The following is a 27,476-nucleotide window of genomic DNA, read 5'->3' on the forward strand; positions in this document are numbered from 1 at the left end:
CCCATCCCCACCAAACCCCCTTACACATTCATTGGACAATACATCCCCGCCTGCAAATGTGTCATTCTTTTGTGCAGCTGAATGCATGTTGACAATATTATCGATGTTGTGAAACTGTTGCTCTGAGCAGTCAAATCATGTTCTCTCTCGTGTGTTGTTAAAAATAATACGTTGAGTCTTGCTGCTGGTGTTTACCATATATCCCCAGTTTGATGCTGTGGAACCTCCAAATTTGAACATTTGAGGCAGTACAATTGTTAATTTAAGCTAATTTTGGGTTTAAAAAATATATATATATATTAAAAGCCAGTGTATGTATAACTAATAAAATCTATTGTTTTAGCTGCTTCTACAGAAGTCATACAAAACTGTTTACGTTGGCTGTGGGCGTGAATAGTGCCTGGTTATGGACTTTTGATTGTCTGTACGAAGTTGGTTTGGTTGCAATGCGTCCTAAATCTGAAACCCTTAAAAGCGCTGTACAGTAAATTGTCATATACAAACTCATAGCTTGAGATGGTGAGTTTTGTCATGAAAAACATAATTTCACATTGGCTTATGGCCCTACTAACTGAAAATGCTCAAACTTGGAAGCTCAGCAGGGTGAGGCCTGGTTAGTGCATGGATGGGAGACTGCTTGGGAATACCAGGTGCTGTTAGCCTTTTGGAGAACATTTACATTAACAATTACTAACAGTGTACATTATACATTTATGTATTGTAAATAATGTACAGTAGGCCTATACATGCACATTTCATTTTCCATGTGGAAGTAACAGGATCTTCCATCCATCCATTTTCCATACCGCTTACCCTTTGAATCATCCATCGTGCATCATTAAAGATCTGAATAGGGAGTATAAATTATTAAGTGGTTAACTTATTTTTACATGTATGGCAGGTTAAATGTGACTCGAAACACTGCCCGTACAGCTAATAGTTTTTCATAATAATGATGATTTGATTCAAAACAGATTCATAAGGGAACAAACACGATGGTTCACAAATAAGCCACGAGGTAGCCTATATTTCTTTTTGACAGACCATAAACGTGAAACAAATGCAGTAAAACTAACCGTGGTTATATATTGGGTTATATATATATTGGGTTAACATTCAAGCAAGGCTAAACAGACAAACAGACTGTTCTGTCATCATTTGTGCAATACACTTTCTTCGTACATCACATAGAAATCTATTATTGTGCATATTTTATTTTGCAGTAAAACAATTCCGTGATGTTTCACATTTCGTTCATCAAATAAGTGAGTCACATTGGCAGTGAGGTGTTATTTAAAGCAATTAAGTGTACTTAAATAGATAAATTGGGGATATTGGACTTTCATATAAAATTTCAGAAGGGACCTAAATCATGTGAAAACATTTACGTTAATTTCTCCTGAAAGCCAAATATCTCAACTTTTTGTGAGTAGTGTATTTTTATTTCAGTTTTTTTTTTAATTGACAGTTCCTGTGGGAATTATACACTACATGAATTATTTTTCAACCATTTAGTGTGTTCCCATTCCTTTTGGAGTGCGTTTCAGGTACAGGGCTTACATTTTTCTACAATCCCATACAAACAAAAATCCTTGTGAGAGTTGATATGTTGGGAGCGTGGTCAAGTGTTGACGTGGCGCAGGGCACGGCGCAGGCAGCATCCGTTCTGCGCCGGGCACATGGCGGGGAGGGGCACTGGCTCGGTCCGGTGCTCCATTGTGTTGTACTGGCACTTCTTAAGGTGGTTCGACATGCTGGGGATGTCCGTGAAGCCCCACGTCAGCACCGGGCTGAAGGCAGTGCTGAACCGCCACACCTGCAGCCAAACAAAAACAACAACAAAATCTCACCATTGGGCTTGATTGGCTGGATTTTATACGCGTGTCAGGACTCTAAACTGTCCATCGGTGGGAATGTGACGGTAAACGGGTCCATAGCAAAGGCAGACCTGGCATTTTGGTACCTGGGCCATCGGCTGGGACTTCGGAGACTTGGCTTGGCTGCTGCATCCAGGCATGCTAGCTGCAGCAGCCAATCATATTGCAGTGGGGCGTGTCCTGCTTAGAACTCAAGTGGAATTCGTAATAGCACATGGCTGCTCATACCGGTAATGGAAAGTTTAAGCGGTATTGAAACTGTGACCTTTTTCAAACTGTTAAACCGATAACCGGGCCACGCTTGCTTGCCATCAATTGCGTTTGCGTGACGTTAAACTCACTTTGTGTTTAACCTGCCATGATGCCGTCTTGTGATCACCAGAGCATTGCCTCTTCTCCCACCTCAGCTCCACGATTCCTCTGGTCTGGAGAAGACTGGCGCATACCTCCCTCAAGGTCCGTGACACCAAAGACAGCTGGCACAGGCTGAAGCTGTCTAGGAAGCCAGCTATGTGCCACAGTATCTCGTTGGGCAGCCCGCTGAACTGGTCCGACTGTGAATCACAGGAGAGTTTGGCTCCGGGATGAGGCTGCACCCCAAAGGCCCTCAGGTGTGAGTCGTGGACCACCTTGGCCCCCGGGGCGGTGGGGTAAAACCGCCGCTGGGAGAAAGTGCAGCCGTAAAAAGCGAGCGGGCAGCGGTACTCCATCCAGCCGTTGAGCCCAGCGTGAATGTCACCATGGACGTTGGTGAAATGCGAGGAAAACTCGTCTCGGCGAAAGGACTGCGCGCACACAAACGGAAATGTGTGCTGGTAGCGGGCGTTGTTGGGGAGGCAGTAGTGATGCGGAACCCCCGCAAACTCCAAGTGTTCCTGAACGTAGCCGAGGCGGAGGGAGCTGGAGTTCTGCAGCGCGGCGTGGTCGCAGGCGGACGCGGAGGCCACGTCCCCGACCCTTGTGTTCGTGACCAGGATGGCCGCCGGGAACGGAAACGTCTGCGTGCCCAAGTGGACGTGGTCGCCGTCCACGCGGAGCGGATCTGAGATCCTTCTGCAGTCTCTGGACTCCTCTAAGCAGAAGATCAGGGCGGCTGTGATGGGATCCATTTCTCCGAGTCGCACGGGGTCATCATCCTGCTCCAGATCCGAGGTGTCCACCGCTTTATCGTCTGTCTTGGTTTCCCATTGACACTGACTGACAGGAGTCTGGCTCCTAGGGAGCATCCACTCTTGTGGCTTGTGGTTTTCTAAGACCAGCCCCGTTTCTTGCAACACCACATGAGCCCTCAAAGGGACACACACCACATCCTGAGACGCAACCAAGTCCTTTTGTGCAACAGTCTCCAAGCAGTTATTTGTTAACAAACTAGTTTCTTCTTCCACAGCCTCGTGTGCAGTTCGTCCGTTTTGAAGCTGCATCGCTCCGTCCAGTCTGCTCCCCTGCAGAGTGGCTTCTGCTCTCACGCCTTCAGCCCGGCTACCGGATGAGTTCGCACTGCTAACCGCCTCCAACGCGGCGCCTAAGTTCCTCTGCGCCGTCTCCTTGCTGTCTTCCAAAGTAGACATCACCACATCCTGAGACGCAACCGTGTCCTTTTGTGTAACTATCTCCAGGCAGCCATTTGTTAACAAACTAGTTTCTTCTTCCGTAGCCTCGTCTGCAATTTGTCCGTTTAGACGCTGCACCGGTCTGTCCAGTCCGCCGGCCTGCAGAGCGGCCTCTGCTCGCAAGCCTTCCGCCCGGCTATCGGATGAGTTGGCACCGCTAACCAGCTCCAAAGCAGTGGCTAAGCTCCTCGCTGTCTCCAGAGTGGCCTCATACAGTTTGCTGTAATGCTGCTCGTTCAGTCCGTTTATACCGTTGGCGATCCGCTCTCTCGCCGTTGCCGCTCGCAACTCCGTCGAGGCGGACGATCCCGGCTCCATCAACCTGGCAATCTTAGTCGCAGGGCCGAGCGAACCCCTCTGGACGGTGGGCGCGATGGCGATCAACCTGAGCGACTCCAACAGAGTGCGCTGGTCCTGGAGTGCGAGCGCCATGTCCAGCTGCTCCTCCTCCTCCACACCGCGACTCAAGCGCTCGTACGAGGAGTAGTCCGTGCAGCTGACTGGCCAGCGGTTCCACTCCATGGTGCAGCACACCACCCCGGCTGGACACACCTCCAGGTGCGCCGACATCTGGTTACGTGCCATGGTGGCGGGGCAGCCGTAGGCGCTGTTTAGGCAGGGTACCCTCAGCAGCGGGCACAGGAGGTAGTGCTCCTCAGCTTTGCATGAGTGAAACACGGCGCCGCACACCAGCGGGCAGCCAGTGAGATCGCAGGAAACGCCCGGCTGAGGTCTGAACATGCATCTTTGGTTGACGCAGGACATGCAGTGAGCATGCTCCTCGGCCATCTCCAGAGTCTGTCGAATAAGGGGACAAAACAAATGTTACGACATCCGTTCATTCCTTTTCTATAATGCTTGTCCTAATTGGGAGGCAAACTCCGCGTAGGACGACCAGAGCCCGAGATTCCCAAACCCTGAACCTGTCGTTATGGCGCAGACTTTACTTTTCACATAAAGATTTTCATTGTTCAAGGTATGCTAATCTCATGGCTCTGAAAAGTAACAAACATGCAATTTGACGTTATGGGCACTCAGAAATGTTTTTCTAGGTCGAGAGTCAGTGGTGTGAAGTCATGATGTACAAATAATTCATTCCTGTACTCAAGTAGATTTTTCAGATATCTGTACTTTATTTGAACATTTATTTTTCTGACAACTTTAAACTTTTACTCCCAACACTTAAACATATCTACTTCTTCCTTTATCAAAATACTTTTTTTTAACCTCCGTGGCTGATGACATACAAAAAACAAATAGAAAGCGGTAAGGTCAACCACAATTCGGATCTTGATTGACTGAGATCTTGGGGTCTTATGAGGTGGTTTGGGGGGGTGACATTAATGTCACCGGCAACATATTCGGAGAACCAAGATAATCTTCAGCCGTGACCTTATTTAAAATGATCGTTTGACCTTGTCAGATAAAAGATTGATTCCGGAAAATACATTTTGTGCCACCCCCCCAAATAAAAAAAGCAACAACAAAAAGCGTCTAGCGTTTGGATTTTTTTTTTTTTTCCATTAGCTAATTTGGCATTTTTAAGCAATTTGTTCACAACATTAATGAAGCTATGGGAAGACATTGTTTTGATGGCATAAAAGTCGACATCTTTAACAAAATGCAATAAAAAAACCTGTATTTTTACTTCAGTCTACTTAAAAATAATAATAATAATATATGTTTTTAACGTGCATAACTACAGTTCAATCTGTCCTTCTACTTGTACAAGTATTTGTCATGCATGTGACTTTGGCACTTAAGTACATTTCAAAGTCTGCACTTATTTTTTGGTTTTTACAAAGTACAAAAGTTGAATAGTACCTTTTTGACTGACAAGAATCTGTGGTACTACTTAAGTACTAACCCTAATACAAGTACATTTGCAACTTTTGAAGCAGCCAAGGTAACAATACTGTCCAGTACTTGTGTTACACCACCTTGAATACAGACGCATAAATAGAAGTTTACGTCTGCGATAGTCGTCCAACTTTTGCTGTCTGTGAACCGACGCATTCAGTTTAGGTTCTTGAAAATAAGAGCACCCGTCGCACTAACCGCCACACTGCTGTCAGTTTCAACTCCAAACTTGTAAAAACTATGTTAGCTGAGGGCTCATTTTTTAAAAAAATTGTTTTTATTTTTTTAAATCACGGTTGGTGAAGCTAACAACAACTAGCATTGTCAGAAGTTGCCTTGTCTCTACTCCATGCTAACGAGAGAGAAAAAAGAAAAGGGGGGGGGGAACACCTCGCGGGAACAAAGCAGGGTGCGTCTCACCTTTTCCGTTTTAAAGGCTTTGCGTTCGACTGGACAAGAATAAAGGCGGCGGTGCGTGTAGTTTTGTGAAGGATGATAAGAACACATCCGCACCAAGACTTCCTCGTCTGAGCCGTTCCGGGTCACGTGACCGGCAAAGTTATCCCGATTAGCCTAGCCGATAGCCAGCAAAATCGCAAGCGCACTTGATACTATCGAGTTTTCTTGAAACTTATTAGGCCACAACTGCAAATCACCGCGTTAGTTACACCTGACAACCTCGACACACGCCGGTTACGGTAAAATTGCCTTTTCATGGTTGTTGTACTCGCCGCATTGATTGCCTCGGGCCGCTACATTTAAACGTTAACGTGGCCGCCATGTTTGTTAGGGCAAAGAACCGGTTTTCTATATATATTTTTTTTTTAATTTAAAAAAGCCTAGTTATTTGAGTTTTTTTTCCTTGTGGCTTTAGTTTTGTGTGTTTGTCTTTCCAATATATATTAGGGTGGTGTACTTGACAATCTGTAGTATTACAGTACAGCGTGTTAAATGGTGTAATAAACACGTCACAAACGAAATGTATTTTATGCCATCCGTTTTCTGTACCGCGTATCCTCCCAGTCTATGAAAATCTGACAGTTCAATAGCAAGATAAAAAAAGACTATTGTTGGGGTTATGCCATTTTTTTATGAACATTTCTTTAATTACCCCAACATTATTGCCGTTAATCATAAAAAGATGAGAAAACAGAATCGTTTCTATTTAAATTATTTTTAAAAATCAGTCATTTTTATTCAGGTGCATATTAATGAATTGGATAATTGTAGAATGGAAACAGTAGAAAGTTGGGGTATGTGGAAACAGCTTTTCCACCCCACTCTAATCGATTGAGATGAACTGGCATTATAAACCTGCAATGCTCGACAGTTCACACACGAGGTCAGCATTGTGCCATATGCACAGGGGTGGACTTCGCCACACAAAAAGAGGGCAATGGATTTTGGGAAGCTGTCGCTCCCACGGATGAACGCTGGATGGCGCAATAAGACTTCGGTCTGCTGTCCTTGGTGCTGAAACCCAGTTGACGCTCCCCTCTCGGTAGCCCCATCCCCCAGCAGCTGTCATATTCAAACCCCTCAAGTCAAACTTGGGACACTCACGTCAATCATGCCCGTTTGTTGCTGACGTCATTCAAATTGCTAAAATTGTGGGCGTGCCTGCGTCAATTATGCTAAAGATGAAACTGTCGTATGTTAGGGGTTTTGTTGTCTAAAATGCTGTCTTTTTCCAGCAGATATGCTAATGAGACGGGTGAGAGACCTTTGTGGAGAGAGAGAGATGTGAGAGAAGGTGCGAGAGATATGGAGTGTGAGAGCAAGGGACATTGAGAGAAAGGGGAGGGCGAGAAAGAGAGAGGGAGTTGGTAGAGAAAGACGGGGAGGGACAGCTGTGGTGTAACAGTGTGAGAAAGCTATGGTATAGGAAGGAGATAAAGAGGGCTCTGTGGTAGAGAGAGAGAGAGAGAGAGAGAGAGCTACTGTGTGGTGTAAAAGAAACAAGGAGAGTGTACTAAGATAGTGAGCAAAAGCTATAATATAGTGTAAGCGCGTGAGAGAGAGAGCTATAGTGTAAGATCCGTATGGGTGAGTGAGTGTCAATAGTAGGTATCGGGAATTATTTCAAGTTATCGGGAATTCGTATACGCTGCCGATAGCAGCCACTGATACTTAAGGCGCAAAAAAAATCAATCAATCTAGTTTTCCTGTCATTTTGTTAATTGAAATTTTAAGTATATATATTATATCGGGGGTGTCAAACTCATTTACGGTCCGTTATGACTGTGAACCCGTATAAATGAATTATCACCTCGTACAAATATATGAACACAACAAATTGATGGCTAATTAGTTTTGAAATCATAAGCCTATTTTTCGGCAATTCAATTTCTTTTCCAAATGAGGATTGGTAACCAAAGAATGCTTGCAATATGTCAACGTTATGACAAGTGAAGACAATTCGCAATAAAAAAAAAAAAAAAAAAAGGAAATTCCTAAGAAACATGAAGTCGACACGCATTTGCATATACTGAAGTCGACACGCATTTGCATATACTGGCCACTCATGCCAGAGTAGCATCTGCTCCATTTGCACACTGATTGAGGAGTATCTGTAACATTTGCACAACCGACATTGTCCCAGATGATCGCACTACTCGTCACTTTAAACCGCATACACTCCTTGAAGTCTCAGCGCCCTTTGCACAATGGTCATTGCACCGGACTATTGCAATATTAGTCATTCGAACTGCTCTAAGTGCTAGAGGACTCTGCATCTTTTTGGACAATTGTTTTTTGTCAATGTCTTTATGTCCCCAAAGTGTTCTGTAAATTGACTATTTGTTGTACTAGAGCGGCTCCAACTACCGGAGACAAATTCCTTGTGTGTTTTGGACATACTTGGCAAATAAAGATGATTCTGATTCTGATTCTGATTCTGATGATTTGCTTTCGCGGGCCACATAAAATGATTTGGTGGGCCGGATGTGGCCCCCGGCCCAACACTTTGACACCTGTGATATATTCGTACTTTTGATAGATCAAAAGCACAAATGGAGTGAATAAATAGTCAAGAGAGAATAATTGTACTGGTATCGGTCTAAAAAAAATGGTATCGAATATCCATAGTCGGAGGTAGAGAGGGTGTGTGTGAGAGAGAGAGAGAGAGAGAGAGAGAGCTGATGTAAAAGAGGGAGAGAGAGAGCAACACGCGCTCAGGAAGACGAGCGAAGGAGGCACGCGGCATGTCTCGAGGATTCAGGTAAGTTTGGGAGGCTGCCGACGCCCTTTAGGCACATTTCATTTCATTTTGTTCGTTCGTGCGTGCGTGCGTGCGTGAAAAGGCGCAAGGCACCACTGCATCGCGCTTCTGGTGTTCGACGGCCGCCTCTCGTTGCGAGCAACACGGCGAGATGCGGCGTGACAATGCCACACGGACGTCCTTCTCCTCCACGCCCCCCCCCCCCCCCCCACACTCCCCCCTCGCCGCCGCTTTTTCTCCGGTGTGCGCTGTCCACAGTGCTGGAATCCGGCTTGGGTGTCACCGGAAGAGTCCGTGATTGCCTTCGTCGCAAATCCACAGCTCAGAAGAGTGGGACTTCGTTTAGCGCTATGCTCCAAACAAACAGGACTGAAATCCGTGGAAACACCGATCTCAAAATCGTAAATAGCAGCTTCGAATACGGACATTGGCCCATTTAAAAACAAAATACAATTTACGTATCATTGAACCAGTGCAACTTCTAGATTTATTGTAGTCCTGCAGAGTAAATATGCACATCTAAAATGCAACAAAATGTTCAGTTAGTGCTGTTTAGTGTTCACTCAAACCAAAACCAAAAACAAAACCCAATTCTCACGTAAATTTGTTTTTAACTTGTAAGTCAAAGTCCCACTGTATTTGCATGAAATAGATAATAATGTTTTTTGTGGGACCCCTGCAATAGGCGAAATCTGCAAAGTGGCTACCACATTCTTTTGATCAGTTGTAGATATTTTAAAGCTGTATGAACCTCCCCAGACTGTTTTGAATCTTCCCCACACTCCTATTACCCTCTACCATGCATTTATACACACGTTTTGTACTCTCAAACATACAGTAAAGCACAGTAGTACTGTACACTTTATTCCTTGTAATATGTGTTTTCATGAATTTTATTTATTTATTTATTCATTTTTGTTTTACACTTTGGTCTCGGGCATAGAACTCCAGCACTTTGGCATATTTTGGGTATGTGGAAATATTATATTTTGTGGAAATTGCTAGTTTATTCCCATAAATTCGCAGGAAGTTTCGTAAATTGGGGCATTCGGAAGTAAAGGTAACACTGCACTTGCTTGAATTGGCGTGTACTTCCTGTTTAGGTGCGCATACACGTGGCGCAAGCGTGGCGTCCCCAGGTGGCTGGGATAAAGGCGGCCGTGTCCGCAGCTGCTATGTGCGCACCCTCGGCACGCCCCCGCTAAAGATGGCTCCCCTCGCTCTGCTCCTGCTTCCCGCCTTGCTCTCCCGCCTCCCCGCACCGGGCCACGCCGCCGGCATCCACAAGCGGGCCGCCGTGCCTCGCGCCGCCTCCCGCTCGGTGGCCCGCATGGACGGCGACGTCATCATCGGCGCCCTCTTCTCCGTGCACCACCAGCCGTCGGCGGAGAAGGTGGCCGAGCGCAAATGCGGCGACGTCCGCGAGCAGTACGGCATCCAGCGGGTGGAGGCCATGTTCCACACCCTGGACCGCATCAACGCGGACCACCAGCTGCTGCCCAACATCAGTCTGGGCTGCGAGATCCGGGACTCGTGCTGGCACTCCTCCGTGGCTCTGGAGCAGAGCATCGAGTTCATCCGCGACTCGCTCATCTCCATCCGGGACGACAAGGACGGATCCAAGTGGTGCGTGGACAGCCAGTCCCACTCCAGCCAGCCGCCGCCCACCAAGAGGCCCATCGCCGGCGTGATTGGGCCGGGCTCCAGCTCGGTGGCCATCCAGGTGCAGAACCTGCTCCAGCTCTTCAACATCCCGCAGATCGCCTACTCGGCGACCAGCATCGACCTGAGCGACAAGACTCTGTTCAAGTACTTCCTGAGGGTGGTGCCGTCCGACACCCTCCAAGCCCGAGCCATGCTGGACATTGTGCAGCGCTACAACTGGACCTACGTGTCTGCCGTGCACACTGAAGGTAAGACCGTCCATCCAGCTTCCACAGTGCTCCTCCTCCTAAAGGCCTTTTCACACTGCACTTGGGTTTCTTGGTGTTCACCGTGGGGCAGGGCGTATGGACGACGGTGTTCTGGGGCAAGCTTTCCCATTTTTAAAAGTGGTTGCGTAGTGGCCTACCAGGAAGTAGCATAGATGCTTTTCCTGCTGATTAGCCCGAAGCACTCTGACCCCCTCTCCTATTGGGTCTGAGTTGAGCATTCTTCAACTCAAGGGACGGCGCAGTGACTGCAAACGGCCACACTGCGCCCTCACAGCACATACACAATGAATGTGTTTGTTGACGGCGCGTCACAGGTGTACTGGAGCCCATCCCAGCGGACTTTGCGGTGACTGGTCGCCAGTCAGTCACAAGGCACATACAAGGGGTTTCCCTTTTGAAGTAATCCCCCTGCAGCACGACAAAGCTCTTCTTGGCCGGGAAGTGTCAGATGCTCAGGACGTTGGGTCTCAATCATAAACAGTAGCGTACGCACCAATTTTTGCTTAAATCGTGTGCATGAAAATTTGACACCCAAATGTCTGATTTAGCAAAATGTTCTATTCCACCAACAAATTTCGAACCTCCTCAGACCATGCGTACGCACAAATAATGAACGATCAGCTTTTGATAAAACATTCAACATTTTAAAATTGTGAGTTTCCCTCATAAATTCCGACCATCTTTCTTGTAAAATGATTTTTAAATGATAAAATTATTGCCTTTTTCGCTCATAAAATGTGTACTTTCATGTAATTTTCTTTTAAAAGTGTAACATTTTGTTCTCATAAAAAGAAAGCTTGATAGTTGACGTTGTGTAAAAAATCAATTTAGACAATTTTCTCTAAAATTGTGACGTTAAATCATAAAATGTTGACTTTATTCTCGTGACATCAATTCTTTTGTCTTTGGTAAATGTTTTTTTTTACCTTTTGATATAATTTTCTTTTAAAATTGTGACATTTTGTTTTTGAAATACAACAACTTTATACTTGTCAACATTTGACTTTGTTAAAATATTAATGAATGCAATTTTCTCATAAAACTTGGAATCTTTCTGAAAATGTTCTATTTTTCATGTAAAAAAAACGTGTTCTCTCCGTAATGTTTTTCTTCCTTTTATGTAATTTTCTCTTCACATCGTTTCCCTCATAAAATTCCAACTTAACGCTCGGAAAAATAGCTTTTTAATGATAAAATAATGAGATTTAAATGACAACTTCTTGCCCCGTGTCCCCCCCCCCCCCCCCAAGTGTGGCCCTTAATACTGCCACGTGATAATCCTGTGCCCGTCGTACCACGCTGAGCTGGCTCACTCTTCTTTGGCAAACTGCTCATTTGTTCAGCCTAACAGCACGCAGCGTAATTACTGTGGGGAGGTGAATTGTGTCCACACAGTGTCAGAGATACGCACACTCGGGGTTGAATTGTTGTAATCACTGCTCGCCCGATGACAGTTGAGCCGATGTCGATCATTTGATGATGTCATTTATTTTTTCCCCCCCCAAATAGTTGTCAACTCGATGCGCCGAACTGTTTCCGGGTAAAGTCGTCGCACGCCCTGACTCGCTCATCCAATCGCATTCGGACACTCGCTCATCCAATCGCATTCAGACACCACTGCGTTGCAGACAGTTGGAAATGGTCTACCAATTCATGTAACACAAGTAAAACAAAATAAAAATACATAATCACTGGATAAGGGAATGCTTTTGCAATATTGTATTGCACCGAACTGCAGTTGCGTTACTACGCGGATTGTCGCTTGAGTTCTCTAAGTTCCGCCTGTCTGTGAGGCATTGAAGGTGTCCGAGTGTGATTTGTGATTGGATGAGTGAGTTGGCGGTCGTGGCATGAAGTGTCGAGCGCAACACTAATTGTATTTTCACGATAAAGAAGTTAGTCACTTTAACTCCTAGCGCACTCATACATATACATATTTTGATTAACAGCCACACCCCCCCACACCCCTGACACACACGAGACTTTTGTCCTTGTATAGTTAAGTGGCACACCTTTAAAGAATATACCTGCGGTGTCATTTAAACTAATGAGACAAAATAATCGTAAAAAAACGCTCCTATTTTCAGCGTCTATGAGAAATAATCACAGGTCAGTTTTATGAGCGTCGACAATAAAGGTTTTCTCTGGAAAAATTAGAAATGCAGCTTGGTTGCCGTGGCAACAGTCACGGCTGGCTTGTGAAAAATGCAAGTGAAGTACCTGTGCGGCTGGCGCTGTACTCAACTGGGCTGTCCACTAATGTGCCCGCCAGCCACCATCTAACTCAAATAACGGCATGTAAATATTTGCGTCCGTGACACCAGGCCTTTAAAATGCCGTCAAAGATCTAAACATGACACTATTGTTTTTCAACAGCAGGATTTCGTCCTGCTCATTTCTGCACGGGTGGTTGGATATTGCTTATTTAATCCAGCGCTACGGCTTTGTGGTCAATGCAGACCGTGACGCGGCGGTCCACGTGAACGTAGAAGATTTAAATGAGGAGGAGGGGGGGGGGGGGGGGGGGGGGGGGTGTTATGTAGGAGAGGAAAAAAAAAAAAACAGCTTTGCTGGTTCTCTTGATTGGGATGCGGTGCCACAGAGCAGACGAGGCGCGCCTCGCTTTTGATTGCAGTGGCTAAAATCCCTGACACTCATTATCGCAGGATCAAGTCAGGGCTGACGACACTGAGCCAGAGGCCTTTTTTGTATGGGAAGGGAAGACATGTTTTCATACCTTCTAATTGGGGTTGGACGTTCCATAAAATGGTCTTGATCAACTATCACCAATATGAACAAAAAGGAGCTGCAAGCAATGTAACATAATGAGTTTTGATGATTACTGACATTTTTTTCTTGTAAAATTAGAAAATATTCTCCTAAAATGATCTTCTCCCCCCCCACAAGACGACTTTGTTCCCTCAAAATGATGACTTATCCAAATAAAAATTGTACTAAAAGTAATACCTTTTTCTTGCGATGCTATAAATTTCTTCCTAGAAAATGCTAAATAATGATTTATTCATTTATATGTACATTTCACTTTTAAAATTACGAATTTAACTTATTGGTTAAAATTAAATTTAAAAAAAATGACACCATTTTATCATAAAATTACCCTGCAAAATGATAGGCTTATTCACAATTTTACGACTTTATTCTCTTCAAATTACAACTGTTTTCTGGTTAAAAATAAATACATTTGATCATTAAATTCAGACTGCTTTACTCTCATAAAAGTACAAATTTATTCTTGTAAAACTATGACATTTCTCTTTATTAAATTAGATTTTTTTAAAATGTCTTGTACGATAAAAAAATTACTTTCTCATTTCATTTAGACCTTTCCTCATAAAATACTTTTTTTTTTAATGACGTACATTAGCACTTTTTTCTTGTTTTCCAACTTTATTCCTATTACTTTCGTCTTGTAATATTACCACTTTTTTGTTAAGTCCTTTTGTTTTTATACATCATAAATAATAACACTGCATGAAAGATGATGTTAAAAACTTTAAAAAAAATTATTATTCATCTAAAATTATAGAATTACCGTCAGACCTTTTTCTTGTGATATTACAACTTTATATCCACAAAATGTATGACATAACTTATTTTTTTATGACTTTATTCTTGTAAGATTAAGATTTTTTTTCTCATTAAATTTTTCTCTTAACATTATATAATTTTCTGATGAAATTAGCACTTGTGTAGTATTCTTGCAAAATGACTTAGGCTTAGTCATGTGATATAGCGACTTAATTCTCTTGAAATTCTGATGGTTTTATCGTTGATGGGGGAACTTTTTTTTCCTAAAAAAAAAAAAAATGACAACGGAACAACAGAAATACAACGGAATATGTACAGTGTTTTCTATACATTTTATGCTTGAAATGTTTATAAATACATTGACGATGACTTTACGAGTGTGTTTTCGTCAGTTTGTGTTTTAAAACGTGAACGCCCAATTCTTCGCAAAGTCAATACACACCTAACGCGTTCTTGCTGCGGGTTCCGCAGGGAACTACGGCGAGAGCGGTATGGAGGCCTTCAAGGAGCTGGCCTCCCAGGAGGGCTTGTGCATCGCCCACTCGGACAAGATCTACAGCAACGCTGGCGAGAAGCAGTTCGACCGCCTCCTGAGGAAGCTGCGCGAGCGGCTGCCCAAAGCGCGCGTGGTGGTGTGCTTCTGCGAGGGCATGACCGTACGCAGCCTCCTCATGGCCATGCGGCGCTTGGGCGTGTACGACGAGTTCCTCCTGGTCGGCAGGTAAATGCAATTCACTCTTGACCGCAAACGGATACCGCCGTGTTCCTGATGTGTGCGTCGACATGTCAACAAACAAGGAACTGGAAAATTGGTATTTGCATTCAAAGGGACACAATGCCACGAGTTTGTCTTTGCCTTGTTTGTGCCATCTCTTCGCTTAATTTTTACCACTGAATGATGACATGGTGCTTGCTGTTTTTCATTTGATTGTGCCATATTTATTGTCCTAGAAGTGTATTTTTTTTTGGTTATTTCTTTGGACAAATGTTTCCTCCTGTTAGGACTGTACTACTGCGGTGGCATACGTAAGTGAACGGAACTCCGTCATAAACCGAGAATCCTCTGTAGTCAGATACTGACAGCGCTCCACAAGGCTCTATACTCGGTCCTCGCAGTTTTACACTCCACATGAATGTTGAACGTGTCTGGCGTCACGGCAGAAAACTGGATTTGTTCCACAAGGCTTGCAACTTAGTTTTACAGCATCCTCTACATGAATGCAATAATTGTCTGGCGTTATGGTACAAAACTTGTGGTGTTCCACTTGGCTTGATGCTAGTTCCACTCTACATAAGTGTCAGTTACTTCTGGAGTTGATTATGCAGATTTGGGGGAAATATTCTACAGTATATGAACGTTGAGATGCTGTATTTCCTGGGTAAATATTGCAAAGGCTGAGAACGTATCTACAAGGAGGAGGGATAAAAATGGGGGAAGATGAGTGCTGCTATTCTGTCTCTCTGTTTATGTTATACAAGTTATATTTCCATCCATCCCTGCATGTTTAAGTTGCCGGCACGAGGAAGGCACTCATTCTTTTCCGACGCGGGTTTTAAATGATCCATAGTGACGACACTCTCCGGTTATGAGTTCCTTTTTCTGAGTCCTCTTTTTCTCTCTGCTGTGTCCATCAGAGATGGGGTGGGCAGTGGGAAGTAGGTCTATCGTTTAGCTTTTTGCGGATGGTCTCCGCGGATGGGCGACATGCTCGCTTCTGGGTCACAGAAAAAGAGAGAATAACAGCGGAGGTTGGAGCCAATTCACGTGATATCCTGTGTGTGCATGTCATCAACAAATGAGCGGAGCAGTACTTTCTGCTTTGGATGTCGCTGATCCCATCGCTCCAGTTAAGACCAAAGCTGTATGCATTCAGACACTATTAAGAAACACAGACATGGTTAAACCTCAAAAGAAAGTCTGTGGACAGGCTGAGCGCGGGGGGTGGAAAAACAGGACTCCAGGTGGACTATGACATCAACAGTCTTTACATGGATAATCAAGTGCTCGACAAATCTATTTCTCAGGAGAAACAGCAAAATCGTTGGAACGCTGCTCAGGTGGTTGACAGACGAACAAACCGTACAACACCTGAACTGCTGTCGAGAAAACTGTGCAATAACTTGTTGTAAAACGGCATCCGTAATAATAATTCATTCGACTTACAGTATATCGTGCTTCTACAGCGCTCCTATCTCAAATTTGCACTTGCAAGTCCAAGTGAAAAAAAAATCAGTTGAATCACAGCTGGCATCTCCAAAAACTTCTAACGCGGGTCACTCGTATCTCAAGGCAAAAGTGTACTGTATAATCTTCGCTCAGAAGGTGTCTAGACTCAACGTTACAGGGGAGTTGGCCCTCCTTCGTTTTACAAAGACGAATTTTGTTTTACAAAGGCGAAAAATGTGCTGCTTTTCCTCACAGCGTGAAAGGGGCGAATGACAAAGTTAAGGCACATATATGGTAGCATTTATTTGGCAGTCCTCAAAATGCGAAACATGCGGAGGGGGGGGCCAAGATTACTTTTCCAAAAGGCCACTGTCACAAAAAAAAAACAAAGCAAAAAAACCCCAAAAAACAAACAAAACATAAAGACATAAAACATCCATGCTTTGTTGTATGGGGGTTATAGCGTGTTTGTTCATAGTGGGTAGGGCTTTGCTCTGAGTGCTTTTCTGGTATATTCAGTTTCCCTTCTGCTCATGAACAAAAATGGAAGCGGAATTTTTCCTAGTTGGCTGTTGGCTGCTGTGATCATATCTCAGGAGCTTGTTCACCACAAGGCAGTTATGACCCTAGTAGACATGGGGGGGGGGGAATGGCCTCGTCCTCTTTTTATTTTTTTTATTTTTTTTTTTATTGCCTGTGGGAGTGATTCAAATTTTGGCTGCTCACCTGACCAAAAAAAAAAAAAAAAGAAGCTGTCTGCCGAATAAGCTGCGTGAAAAGCGCTTTTGGAGAGCTTTTGTTTTCGCCGCCGGGCGCCGGGCTGCTCTTCAGACGAGAGCCAGGTGTGCCAGGTGCTCGACCCACACGCGTCGAGCGCCCGACCCGCAGGCCGCTCTCAGCGCCACGCTTTGCATCCACTCTGCTCCGGAGTGTCTCTTGTCTTTTCCCTCTGTGGGATGTCACTCAACATTTTGAGCTCTGGAATACATTTTCTGTTTCTATGTTTTGGACGTTATCTAGATATTTTCCTTGAGGAAAAAAAAAGGCACTCAACAGTATCGTACCGTATAAAAACACTCAGGAATAACATTTGCACTCCGTATAACCTGCAAAAAAATGTTGTCCTTCTTTGTTCTTCTGCGGGATTTATTGGCAGTTGGCAAACTACGTGATTGGATTTGAATGTTGGTCATGATGGTGGTACTTGGAAAACTAAATATTGTTTTAGGTGGTACGTTTAGGTTTGAGAGCCACTGATAAAGAGCAACTGCACAGAGCGAAATAGTTCATAATTTGAGACACTGTCACATGACTCTGTTTCACCAATCCAACGAAACCACGAGCAACGTTTGACTCCATTACACCCATCAAACGTAGCCAGGCAGTCACATGACCGACGTTTTCAGTGACTTTCGTGCAACACGGTGGAAAAGAACGGCGATGTAATCTCTGGCCGGTGGGCCTATTGCGCTGTTTGATGAGGTTAAACAGGAAAAGGTAATTTAAGTTAATTTTCTTGTGGATGAATTTGCCGTAATTGTTATTATTTCATAAAGATTTCTTTGATTGTTTTAGGTAAAATGATATTAATTGGATTAACATTATTCCCTATGGGAAATATTGCTTTGGTTTTTGTCCAATTTGGTTTTAGCCAGACTTTCTGGAACGCATTCGTCACGAAGACGAGGTTTCATAGTGGGGGTTCACTTTAGATCACAACAGTAATATGACACATGTGCTGTGTTTAAGGGCGCACTTTTGCAGAAGATGTTGATTTAAAAAAAAAAAAAAAAAAAAAAAAAAAAAAAAACTGATCCTGGATCAAAACCTGGCTGGCTCATTATGATTATAATAGCAGCTCTTTTCTGCAGTATATTAAAAGCTTTCAGGCCATTAAATTCCCGTCGCCAGGGTGATAACAAGCTTTACATATCCTGACAGTCTAATTGGCAGAGTACACACGACCATTGGCCTTCTTTACATAACCTAACAACAACACCATGCTGCCAAAATAATACTAATAAGAATTTTTACAACACCACTCACACCCAGCTGCTATTTTTGTGTGTGATCTTTTTGCTTTATTTGCTTTCTGTACTTTCCTTACTTGTTTTCTTTTTTTTTTTTTTTTTTTTTTACTTTATTAATTGTGTAAAAAATCACCCACAGTTAATCCTGCTGAATTTTACTGTTTTATTTTCTTACTTTTTTCTTTTTTTCCAATTGAGTTTGTACTTTATTTACATGATATAGAAAATAAAGAATCCATAGCTAATCCCACCAAATGCTTTTTCATTTTTCTTTCTTTTTTGAAAAAAAAAATGCTTTTTTTTTCTTTCCTCTTTATTCAGCGATTTAATTCTATTTATGATATGGAAATCACCTGTAGCTGATCCTTGTAAAAATAAAAAGTGTTTTATTTTATTTCCCCCCCCCCTTCCCCCTATTTGTGTTTTATTTATTGATTTGTTTTTTAGTATTGTTTTCTTTTTTTTAAAAAAAATAGTTTTTAAAAAAAATTTTTTTTTTGCTCTGTTATAGTTTCCAGCACTGTATCATTTTATCTTTTTTTTGTGGTGTACCCTGTAATTTTTCAAAAATTTTTCTTTTTTACTTCAGAGTTTTTTGTTTTTCTTGCATTGCCTTAATTTTTGGTCCTTTTCTGCTATTTATTTATTTTAAAAACCGCAACACCAACTTGCCCACGTACTGTGCCGCTCGCTAATGTGCGACGAGCCCTCCCTCCCTCCCCGCGCACTATTCTTAAATAAATGTTCATCTGCCACCTACTCAATTATCTCAGCGCATTGGCAAGATATTTCTCCTCTCCCCGCTCGGCCTCAGTCGTCTCTGCACCTCCGAGCGCCATCGTTTGTCGTCATCCTTCCATCTCGTGCTCCTGAGCGGCGGCGTGGAGTCAAACCCCCGTCGCCGCTTAATGCTCAACATCATCTGCATAAGCCGCTTTCCCACATGTAACACTAATTTCAGCACACGCAGGATCTCCTTCCCAACCAATTCTTCTTCTGTCCCTGACAAAGGAATGTTCTTGTTGTACGTCTTTGCTGAGCGTTGACACAACAAACCATCGGCACGGTTATACATGTCGTTTCGGGCCTGCCCGCACGTATTGTGCGTTTGTCGTGACACACCCGAGTTTTTGCTCTGCGCTTGATTACGTGAAATATCCCAAAGTGAGAGCGAGAGAGAGAAAGCGGGAGAGTGCTAGCATGACGCATTTAGCTGGCTCTTTCCCCGCCATCTCCCAAGCTTTCATCTCCTCACCATCTCGGGGCGAAGCGAACGGAGGATGTGGAATTGTGCCCAGCGACTTGGCCAAAGTGTTTTGGCGGATGGAGACTTTTTAGATCTCCGACAACAATGCCGAAATAGAGCAGAGCACTCTTATCCTACCTGTTTACATAACAAAATAAAATCAATCAGGAAAATCTGTGTAAAATGGTCTCCGTTTGCAGTACATTGGATTTGTGATCTTAAAGTGTGTTACTCAGTCCGTGAAAAGTCCGTCAAGCAGAACAGTGAATTTGACACTCTTATTGTTTTGCTTTTGTGACCGCTCACACTATAAAACAGCAAAAACAAGAATGAGAGAGGCCTTTTGATGGCAAAATAAAACCGATACACAACTATCAAATGTGGCGTGAGCGACTCTGACTCACCACATGGCCCGATTGAACGTCAGCGACGTTTTACTTTTTTTTTTTTTTTTACATGGCGTTCGCCATTCACTCCACGAACTGCGGCATCTTTTCTCACCGTTGCGACACACACTTTCTACCACCTACCGTGACACATACTCTCTTTATGCATACATATACATACTCGTACATTAGAGCGTGAGGTGCCGAAACCTGTCCATCATCGAGGCGACAAGCGGAGAATCACCGCCTAATCTTTACCTTCTACTCAAAAAGCTGCGCTAATATTGAATCCGAAGCGATGCTACGTCGCCATCTACAGCGGTTTAAAAACCTGAATTTCACAGACAAGTTGGGCGAGAACCTCTTCCACACCTACTCGCTGAAAAACTCAACTAACCCGCTTTAGTGTTCCTGTCCCATGAACAGTATTTCATCTATCAGGCTATCAATTTTAATGACTTTATTTGGTGTACACCGGAATAAAAGCCGCTTTGCGTGCTGTGTTTGTGCCGCCATCGCCATGGCGATGTTGTTTGGGCTCATGACAGAGGGATGGTGGGTTTGTCTGGCGGCGGATATGTCACTCAGTCTGTCAGCGGCGCCGCAAGAATATGGCTGACGTGCGAGAAACAACAACACAAACTGTAATTAAATATAAGGACACAATGGCGGCCTCTAGGAAGTACAGCATTGAAACGATACCCACTACCAGTAGAATAGGACGTATCTGAATATGGATGACGGGCTTCTGATGTTAATTGACAACAATAGTGAGGCTATTACCAGTCTGCTATCGCACGATTGACGCATCGTTTTTTAAAAAATGGCCCAGTTGCTCTGCGAGTGGTCACATTTCCACAAATAACAGTCCTCCTGCATCCACTTGAGAAAAATACTGTAAATGTCTCCCTTCAAAGAGAGAACTCCTTTTTCGCGTCGAGGAAGAACAAAAAAAAGCGTAGTAACAATCTCAGAATTGACCGCTTGCTAACCAAAACAGCAGCACGTCTGAGACCTATTTCAATCGTTCATTCGAATTGACGGGCGATGGTTTATTGCGCGGCACGGTGGACCGGGCACTCCGCTTTCCTCCCACATCCCAAAAACATGCATGCTAGGTTGATTGACAACTCTAAATTACCCGTAGGTGTGAATGTGAGTGCAAATGGTTGTCTGTTTGTATGTGCCCCGCGATTGGCTGGCAACCAGTTCTGGGCGTACCCCGCCTCCTGCCCGATGACAGCCGGGATGGGCTCCGGCACGCCCGGGACCCGAGTGAGCAGAAGCGGCACAGAAAATGGATGGATGGATGTTTTAAACCCCAGTTTGACATGACACAAATTCCAATATACAGTTAATGCATGTATAAAATTAAAGGCCTTGGCCCTAATACATTTTTGCCCCTCACCTATTATTTCTGCATTTCTTTTGCAAGATGAAAAACTGTTCTTCCCATGGTAATGCTATCCTCAGTTGACATGGGGGGAAAAAAAAGTTTTTCCATGAACTACCTGAACTTTTATCTTCACTCTCACATGCAGCAATTAGGAGAGCCACCCTCGATGCCCCTCCCCCACCCACCACCACCACCACCACCACCACCTTTTCCCTTTCCTCTTTTTAAACTAACTCTTCCTGTTGGTCCTCCAGGGGGAAAGAGTGCATGTGATTAAATCTCTGCCCTACCAATTAATTCATGGCTTCATAAATATACAAATGTGCGAGCCGGCTGAAAGTAGACCATTGGGGGAGCGCTGCCAAGTTGTGTCACGAACGGAATTATCCTCGACACGCCTCTGAATGTCCACAATCGTCACTCAGCAATCACTTTGAAAGACATCCCTGCCTTCTACGGCAAATTTGCCTACCGAGATAAAACCGACTTGAATCATTCCCATCAAATCTTCGGAAAGAGGAAAAATAACCGGGATTTAGATTGCACTGCCGAGATTAGCCCGAGCCTTGGGCTTATTATTTATCTCATCCTACTGTGAAGCAAACACTTTGGCTGCATAAACACCTTTTTTTTTTTTTTTTTTTTTTTTTTTCCATTCTTACACTTGTGAGCACAATGTTGCTATGTGGAGCCAAAGTGAGCAAAGATAAGACGGATATTGTTATTGTTATTTTCTGTTCAGGCAGTAGATTGGACTTTCTACAAGTAATATAACATTTGATCACGTTTTGATGACTTCCCTATCACTGCATTTTCTTCCATTTATAAACTTGAAAATGGGTCAGTCAGTTTGACCCAACAGGAGCCTTAATGGAGAGTCCCAAGGGGTCCTCCTGTAAAGCTTCCTTCCTCGTGTCAACAATCTGATTGTTGCGGTGCGTCCGCTTTGGCGGAACCCCCTCAAATCCGAGGGGCCGTTGAAGCTGAGCTAACGCCTATCGTGCCGCACGCGGAATGCTTCACCGCAGCCCGCTGAGCTCTGCCGACTCCGGTGCCTCTTCGGAAAGAGTGATCGGGCCCATTAAGGTGTCATAGTAAATGTCTCCGGGCACACTTAATCGCTTCAAAATATGTGCGCTCTACGCCTCGTTGGAGACGACACATTTATCGCGCTCGTCTGGCCCATCGATCGACTTTATAAGTGAGGAGAGTAAACGTGTTGGATTACACTTCCTCCCAGAGTTGGCAAAATTACTAGCGCCGTACTTGAGTAGAAGTACATATGCTTGTGTTTAAAAAAACAAAAACATTCTAGTACTACTTTAAGAGCTTTGTTTCTAAACAAGAAGATAACTATGGAAAACGTGCAACGACTGAGAACTGTATAGTACTTAATTGTGGAGCTATAGCGTTAAACTGTTTTTCACTATTTTAGTTTGCCCTAATTATTTATTTATGTATTATTCTTATTTTTAAAATTAATTAATTACATTTTTTTTGGGGGGGTGGGGGGTGCTAAAACGTGATGCACTTTGGAGGCCAGAGTGAGCAGTTAGCCAGCGCGATTGCGAAATCCGGCTAGCGAGCTAACTAACAAAAACTAACAAAATGCATCCTCCCTTCCGGGCAGCTTTAGAGCGCCTCGTTGTCAGCAGTGAGAGGCACAGGAGCGAGGAAGGGGGGAACATGGTTTTTAGCAAGTCTGACGTGACAGACCACGTGTGGGCAGGGACTTCGGGCTCGCGTGGCCGCTTCAGAGCGCCTCATTGTTGGCTGTGAGTCCGCTTACGTCATCCAGAGAAAGGAGCCGGGGGGGGCATTTTCTTTTTTTTTTTTTTTTTTAAAGTTCCAACTTGACAGCCAGCATGTGGACTGAGGTTTTCAGTGTGGCATGGCCACTTTAGAGTGCCTCATTGTCACGGCATGGAAAAATCAACCAAGTAGCCTGCTTCATTTTTTCGTAGTTCTGCAAAATTTAAATACAGGGTTCTCTGTGGTGTGCTCCATTTAGAAGACATTTACAGTATTTTTCCTTTAAGTACAATAAGTATTTGTGCTTGGCTACTTACAACCACTACTTAGTCTACACGAAAAGTTTGGATTCAATTCCTCGAAGTCAAAAGTATCCTTCATTTTGAGTATACAAAATCAAAAAAAAGGATTCCAAACTGGCAGCTTTGCTTCAATTGAGTTATAAAAGTGCTCCTCGGGTATTTTCGACGCATATTATACCGTAATGGGCCCTGCGAAAATGCGGTGTGACGTTGCAGCCCTCTAGAAGTGCGGTGAAAGGAGATTTTGTCCCACAATAGATGTTCCCCGGTGGTCCAAAAAAGAAGTGATGAGCCTCCGCCACGTTGAGTTCGGCACCATCCTAAGAGAGCAAAGTGAGAAGATGCCATTTTTGCCTGGGAACACATTCATGTCTCCAGCGCTTCGTGAATTATTTGTGAAGTGCCGAGTTGCTTTTTTTCCCTCCACTGTTTCTCCTGTGTGCCAAAAAATACAATAAAATAAAAAATAGAACTCTGTCTCCATTTGTCATCAAATTGACCCAATATGACCTCGCAAGAATTTAGTTGGAAATTGTGAGCAGGCAAACGATGTTGGTTATAGGAAAAGGCCAGATTTTGTATAAATAAATAAATGCCTGGAATTTTTATTTATTTTTTACTTTTTGTACAAAGGCAATGAATTTTTATGGACCAATATGTACTAACATATTTTGCTACCGCATTTTTTTTTTTTCATCAGCACAGTATTTTGTCATGTAATTAATTAAAACCTATTTTTCAGTGTCCTCAAAAATACATAATAGCATCTATGGGACTGCGTTATAACACTTTACGGAATGGGTATTTGAGCACAAAAGGTGCAGCAACGCATGTAGACAGACAATATAACACAAGTATATATTCTTTATCCTCTGCACAAAAAGTGACTAATATTACTGCAAATTACCGTCACTTACAGTAGTTCGAGTACAATCTATGTATTGTATGTTTGCATGGCTGCATTACACTGCTGCCCGATGACCAAGTTTTGCACACTAGAAGGAGCCACAATGAATTAATGATGCACAAAATTATTTGCATTCTGTTTAATTGTTACTATGTTTTATAATGTACAATATGCTAGAGTACTATTTTCCTGAGTTAAAAAAAAAAAACAATTCAAAATGTTTTACAGTCGTTGTTTTTGTTTGAGGAGGCTGGAACGACTGAATCGCATTTACATTCATTTCGATGGGTTGTGGGAGAATGAAGTCAACTCTCATTTCCAGGCACCACTGTATAGTAACTTTATAGTTCAGCCGGCACTACTGATTCGGCGGACCCGAGGCAGATTAGCTCGACATGGCAACTCATAGAGGCTGAAATATGATTGGACCCATAAATAAATAAATAAAATTTCGAACATCGCATACACGTACTAGAAGCAGTACAGCTAAGAGAGAGGCTGAATTTCAGATCGCTCACATTTGATTGGGCCTCCTCTCCTATGATGGACACTAATTATGTCCAGAAAGGGCTGACCCACACACACACACACACACACACACAGATGCGTGTCCTTATCTGTCACCCTGAACATCCCATGTGTGTGTGTGAGGTAATTGCTTCCGCGGTGAGTCATGCCTAATTGGCGCGTAGCTGTCAATGCTGCAGGTATTAAGGCCGCGTCCCGCCAAAGCTCGGGGAGAACGAGCAGCGCACAGAGCGCTCGTTGGTCTTTTATTTGTCCCGTCGACTGGTGTTTTTCTTAATGCCCTGCCGGCAGGCCGCGTGTCCAAATGAACTTGTTAGGTAAAGGTAACAAGCTGGCCGAGTACTTTTAAGCCAACGGTCGCGGTGGCGGCGTCACTCTTGAGATGTTCGTCCGTTTTGAAATTGACAGTTGCTGCTCCTCAATTTGAGATAAGCCACCGACAGACCAATTTAATATCGCGAAAGGGATATGGGAAAGGCTAAATCGCATCCCAGTGGAGTAGTGTTATTCAAATGAAGACAAACATGCACGGCTGAGTGTTTTGAAGATTCCCTGTTCATCTGAAAGCCACAAAGTTTTATGAAAGACCCTGCAAAGTGAATTTAGAGATTTGTTTCTCAATACATGATACATGTTTGAAGATAATTGCTGAAAACGCGCAAAGCCCGAGAACTATGCCGTATGGAATTGTGGAGATATAGAGTTAAACTGTTTTTCATCGGTTTCCTGATTTTTGGGGCGTGGCTAAAACAGCCCCCAGTGACTCACTTGGGCCTGAGCATGAGTTGCTGCCTCCATAGCTACATAAAAACTGAGCACCTTTGTTCGCAACAGTTTAATTACGATGTGCAGTTGGCTTGCTAGCTATGCCTGCAACTTGAAAATACATCTTCCCTTCAGATAGTCAGCGAGCCTGGCCGTTTCAGAGTGCCTCGTTGTTGGCCGTGAGCGCTCGCACGTCATGATTTTGAAGCCTCATTTTATATGCTTTTCAAATTTGGCAGGGTTGTTAACAACACTCTTTTCATTGGTGTGTCAAATTTAGAAGATACATTTAATGTCACTTCACAGGAATTGAAGGCTCCACTGTGTTGCTTTTTGACTTAACAAAAGTGTCTTTGTTTTAAGATCATTCATCTGTCTGTCTGTCCATCCGTCCATCCAACAAGGTCAAGGGGAACTGGAGCTGGTTTCCATCTCAGGTGACGTTGGGCCAGATGCGAGGTAAAGAGTTCCATCTTTTTTTAAATCCATCCATCCATCCATCCATCCATCCATCTTCCATCCATCTAACAAGGTCAAGTGAAGCTGGAGCTGATTTTGTTTTCTTTTTTCAAGCAATCTTTTTTTTTTTTTTTTTTATTATTAATAGCTGCATGTCTTTCTCTGCTCCCACGTAGCGACGGGTGGGCCGACCGCGACGAGGTGGTGGAGGGCTACGAGCAGGAAGCTAAGGGAGGCATCACCATGAAGCTGCAGTCCGCGGTGGTCAAGACCTTCGACGACTACTATCTGAAGCTGCGACTGGACACCAACACCAGGAACCCCTGGTTCCCGGAGTTCTGGCAGTACCGCTTCCAATGCCGTCTGCCCGGCCATCCTCAGGAGAACAAGAACTACAAGAAAGTCTGCTCCGGTGAGTGGTTGTTAAACTCTGCACAGACGTTTGACAAATGCGGAAGTAGTGGAAAAGTGAAAATGAGAAATAGGTTTAAAAAAAATTACATCTTCCTTGCTTTTTCTCTCTCATGACTCCTTCCCTTCGCCCTCAAAAGGTGACCACGGTAAATTCTGATATTGTTGTAAACACTTTTTGAATCACGAATAATCAAACCACAGCTTTTAAAGGAGCAATACCCTCATAGATACTGCTCTACTTTCTCTAATTTAATTTTTTTTTTTTTTTAAGACCTTCAAGGTGGTAAGTAGATTATTGTACACACTAGTATTTATCAGAACCGCACTGTGCACTCTGTGAGCACTTGATACCTCAAGTTTGATTGATGCGTTGGTCGGTAAAAACCTGTAATGTCGTCAGATGGTTTGGTTGTCCTCTCGAATCGAGGCTGCATCAGTTAAACTTGAAAGTGGACACAAAAGACACCGTTTGATCACACTAACCACTGAGATCGTACCTTTTTGTTTTCTACTGAATATGCATGTTGACAGCAATTTATTTCTTTATTTATTTTTTGCATATTCGAGGCATTTTTCCACAACATTTTGGTAAAATCACAGATCCGTACCACTTTACAGGCATGTGCCTTTGGCGGTTCCACTGTATTTTGTTTCAAAACAGAGAATCCAACTCTACTTCAATCCAATCCCACATTTTGAATTTGAATTTGCGATTTTGGGATGTAACTGAAGGACACCATCTGAACGCTGAAGGCCTTGTCTTTCGTCCCCGAACAGGAAACAAGAGCCTGCACGAAAACTACGTTCAGGACAGCAAAATGGGCTTCGTCATCAACGCCATCTACGCCATGGCGCACGGCCTCCACGACATGCACAGGGAGCTGTGCCCGGGCCAGACGGGGCTGTGCGAGGCCATGGACCCCATTGACGGCAGCAAGCTTCTCGACTATCTTCTCAAGACGTCCTTCAGGGGTGTCTCTGGGGAGGACATCTACTTCGACCAAAACGGAGACACCCCTGGAAGGTAAAGAGCCAGAGCAGACTGCTACATGTGATCATAAGAGAAATTAGCTT

At 43.8% G+C, this 27,476-nt stretch overlaps 2 protein-coding genes across 4 annotated transcripts in view; one reads left to right on the forward strand and one right to left on the reverse strand.

Moving 5' to 3' along the window:
* Window positions 1-64: 64 nt before the first annotated feature.
* Window positions 65-5,877, reverse strand: LOC133416789 (F-box only protein 30-like). The gene is made up of 3 exons (XM_061703985.1): window positions 5,768-5,877; window positions 2,219-4,285; window positions 65-1,816 (listed from the first exon to the last, which is right to left on the reverse strand). Exons 1-3 carry the CDS (start codon window positions 5,852-5,854, stop codon window positions 1,622-1,624), a joined length of 2,349 nt encoding a protein of 782 aa, XP_061559969.1. The 5' UTR covers window positions 5,855-5,877; the 3' UTR covers window positions 65-1,621.
* A 2,198-nt stretch (window positions 5,878-8,075) lies between these two features.
* grm1a (glutamate receptor, metabotropic 1a) overlaps window positions 8,076-27,476 on the forward strand; it is a 30,189-nt gene continuing 10,788 nt past the window's right edge. For 2 of the 3 annotated variants that reach the window (XM_061703982.1, XM_061703984.1), the window contains exons 1-6: window positions 8,076-8,567; window positions 9,671-10,480; window positions 14,522-14,771; window positions 25,893-25,988; window positions 26,165-26,400; window positions 27,180-27,426. In XM_061703982.1, coding sequence (XP_061559966.1) covers window positions 9,775-10,480; window positions 14,522-14,771; window positions 25,893-25,988; window positions 26,165-26,400; window positions 27,180-27,426 — 1,535 coding nt within the window. In that variant the 5' untranslated portion in view covers window positions 8,076-8,567; window positions 9,671-9,774. The remainder of the gene's footprint in view (window positions 8,568-9,670; window positions 10,481-14,521; window positions 14,772-25,892; window positions 25,989-26,164; window positions 26,401-27,179; window positions 27,427-27,476) is intronic. The other variant, XM_061703983.1, reaches the window with a different exon arrangement.

Source organism: Phycodurus eques, chromosome 18, assembly GCF_024500275.1.
Source record: "Phycodurus eques isolate BA_2022a chromosome 18, UOR_Pequ_1.1, whole genome shotgun sequence".
NCBI classification, from domain to species: domain Eukaryota; kingdom Metazoa; phylum Chordata; class Actinopteri; order Syngnathiformes; family Syngnathidae; genus Phycodurus; species Phycodurus eques.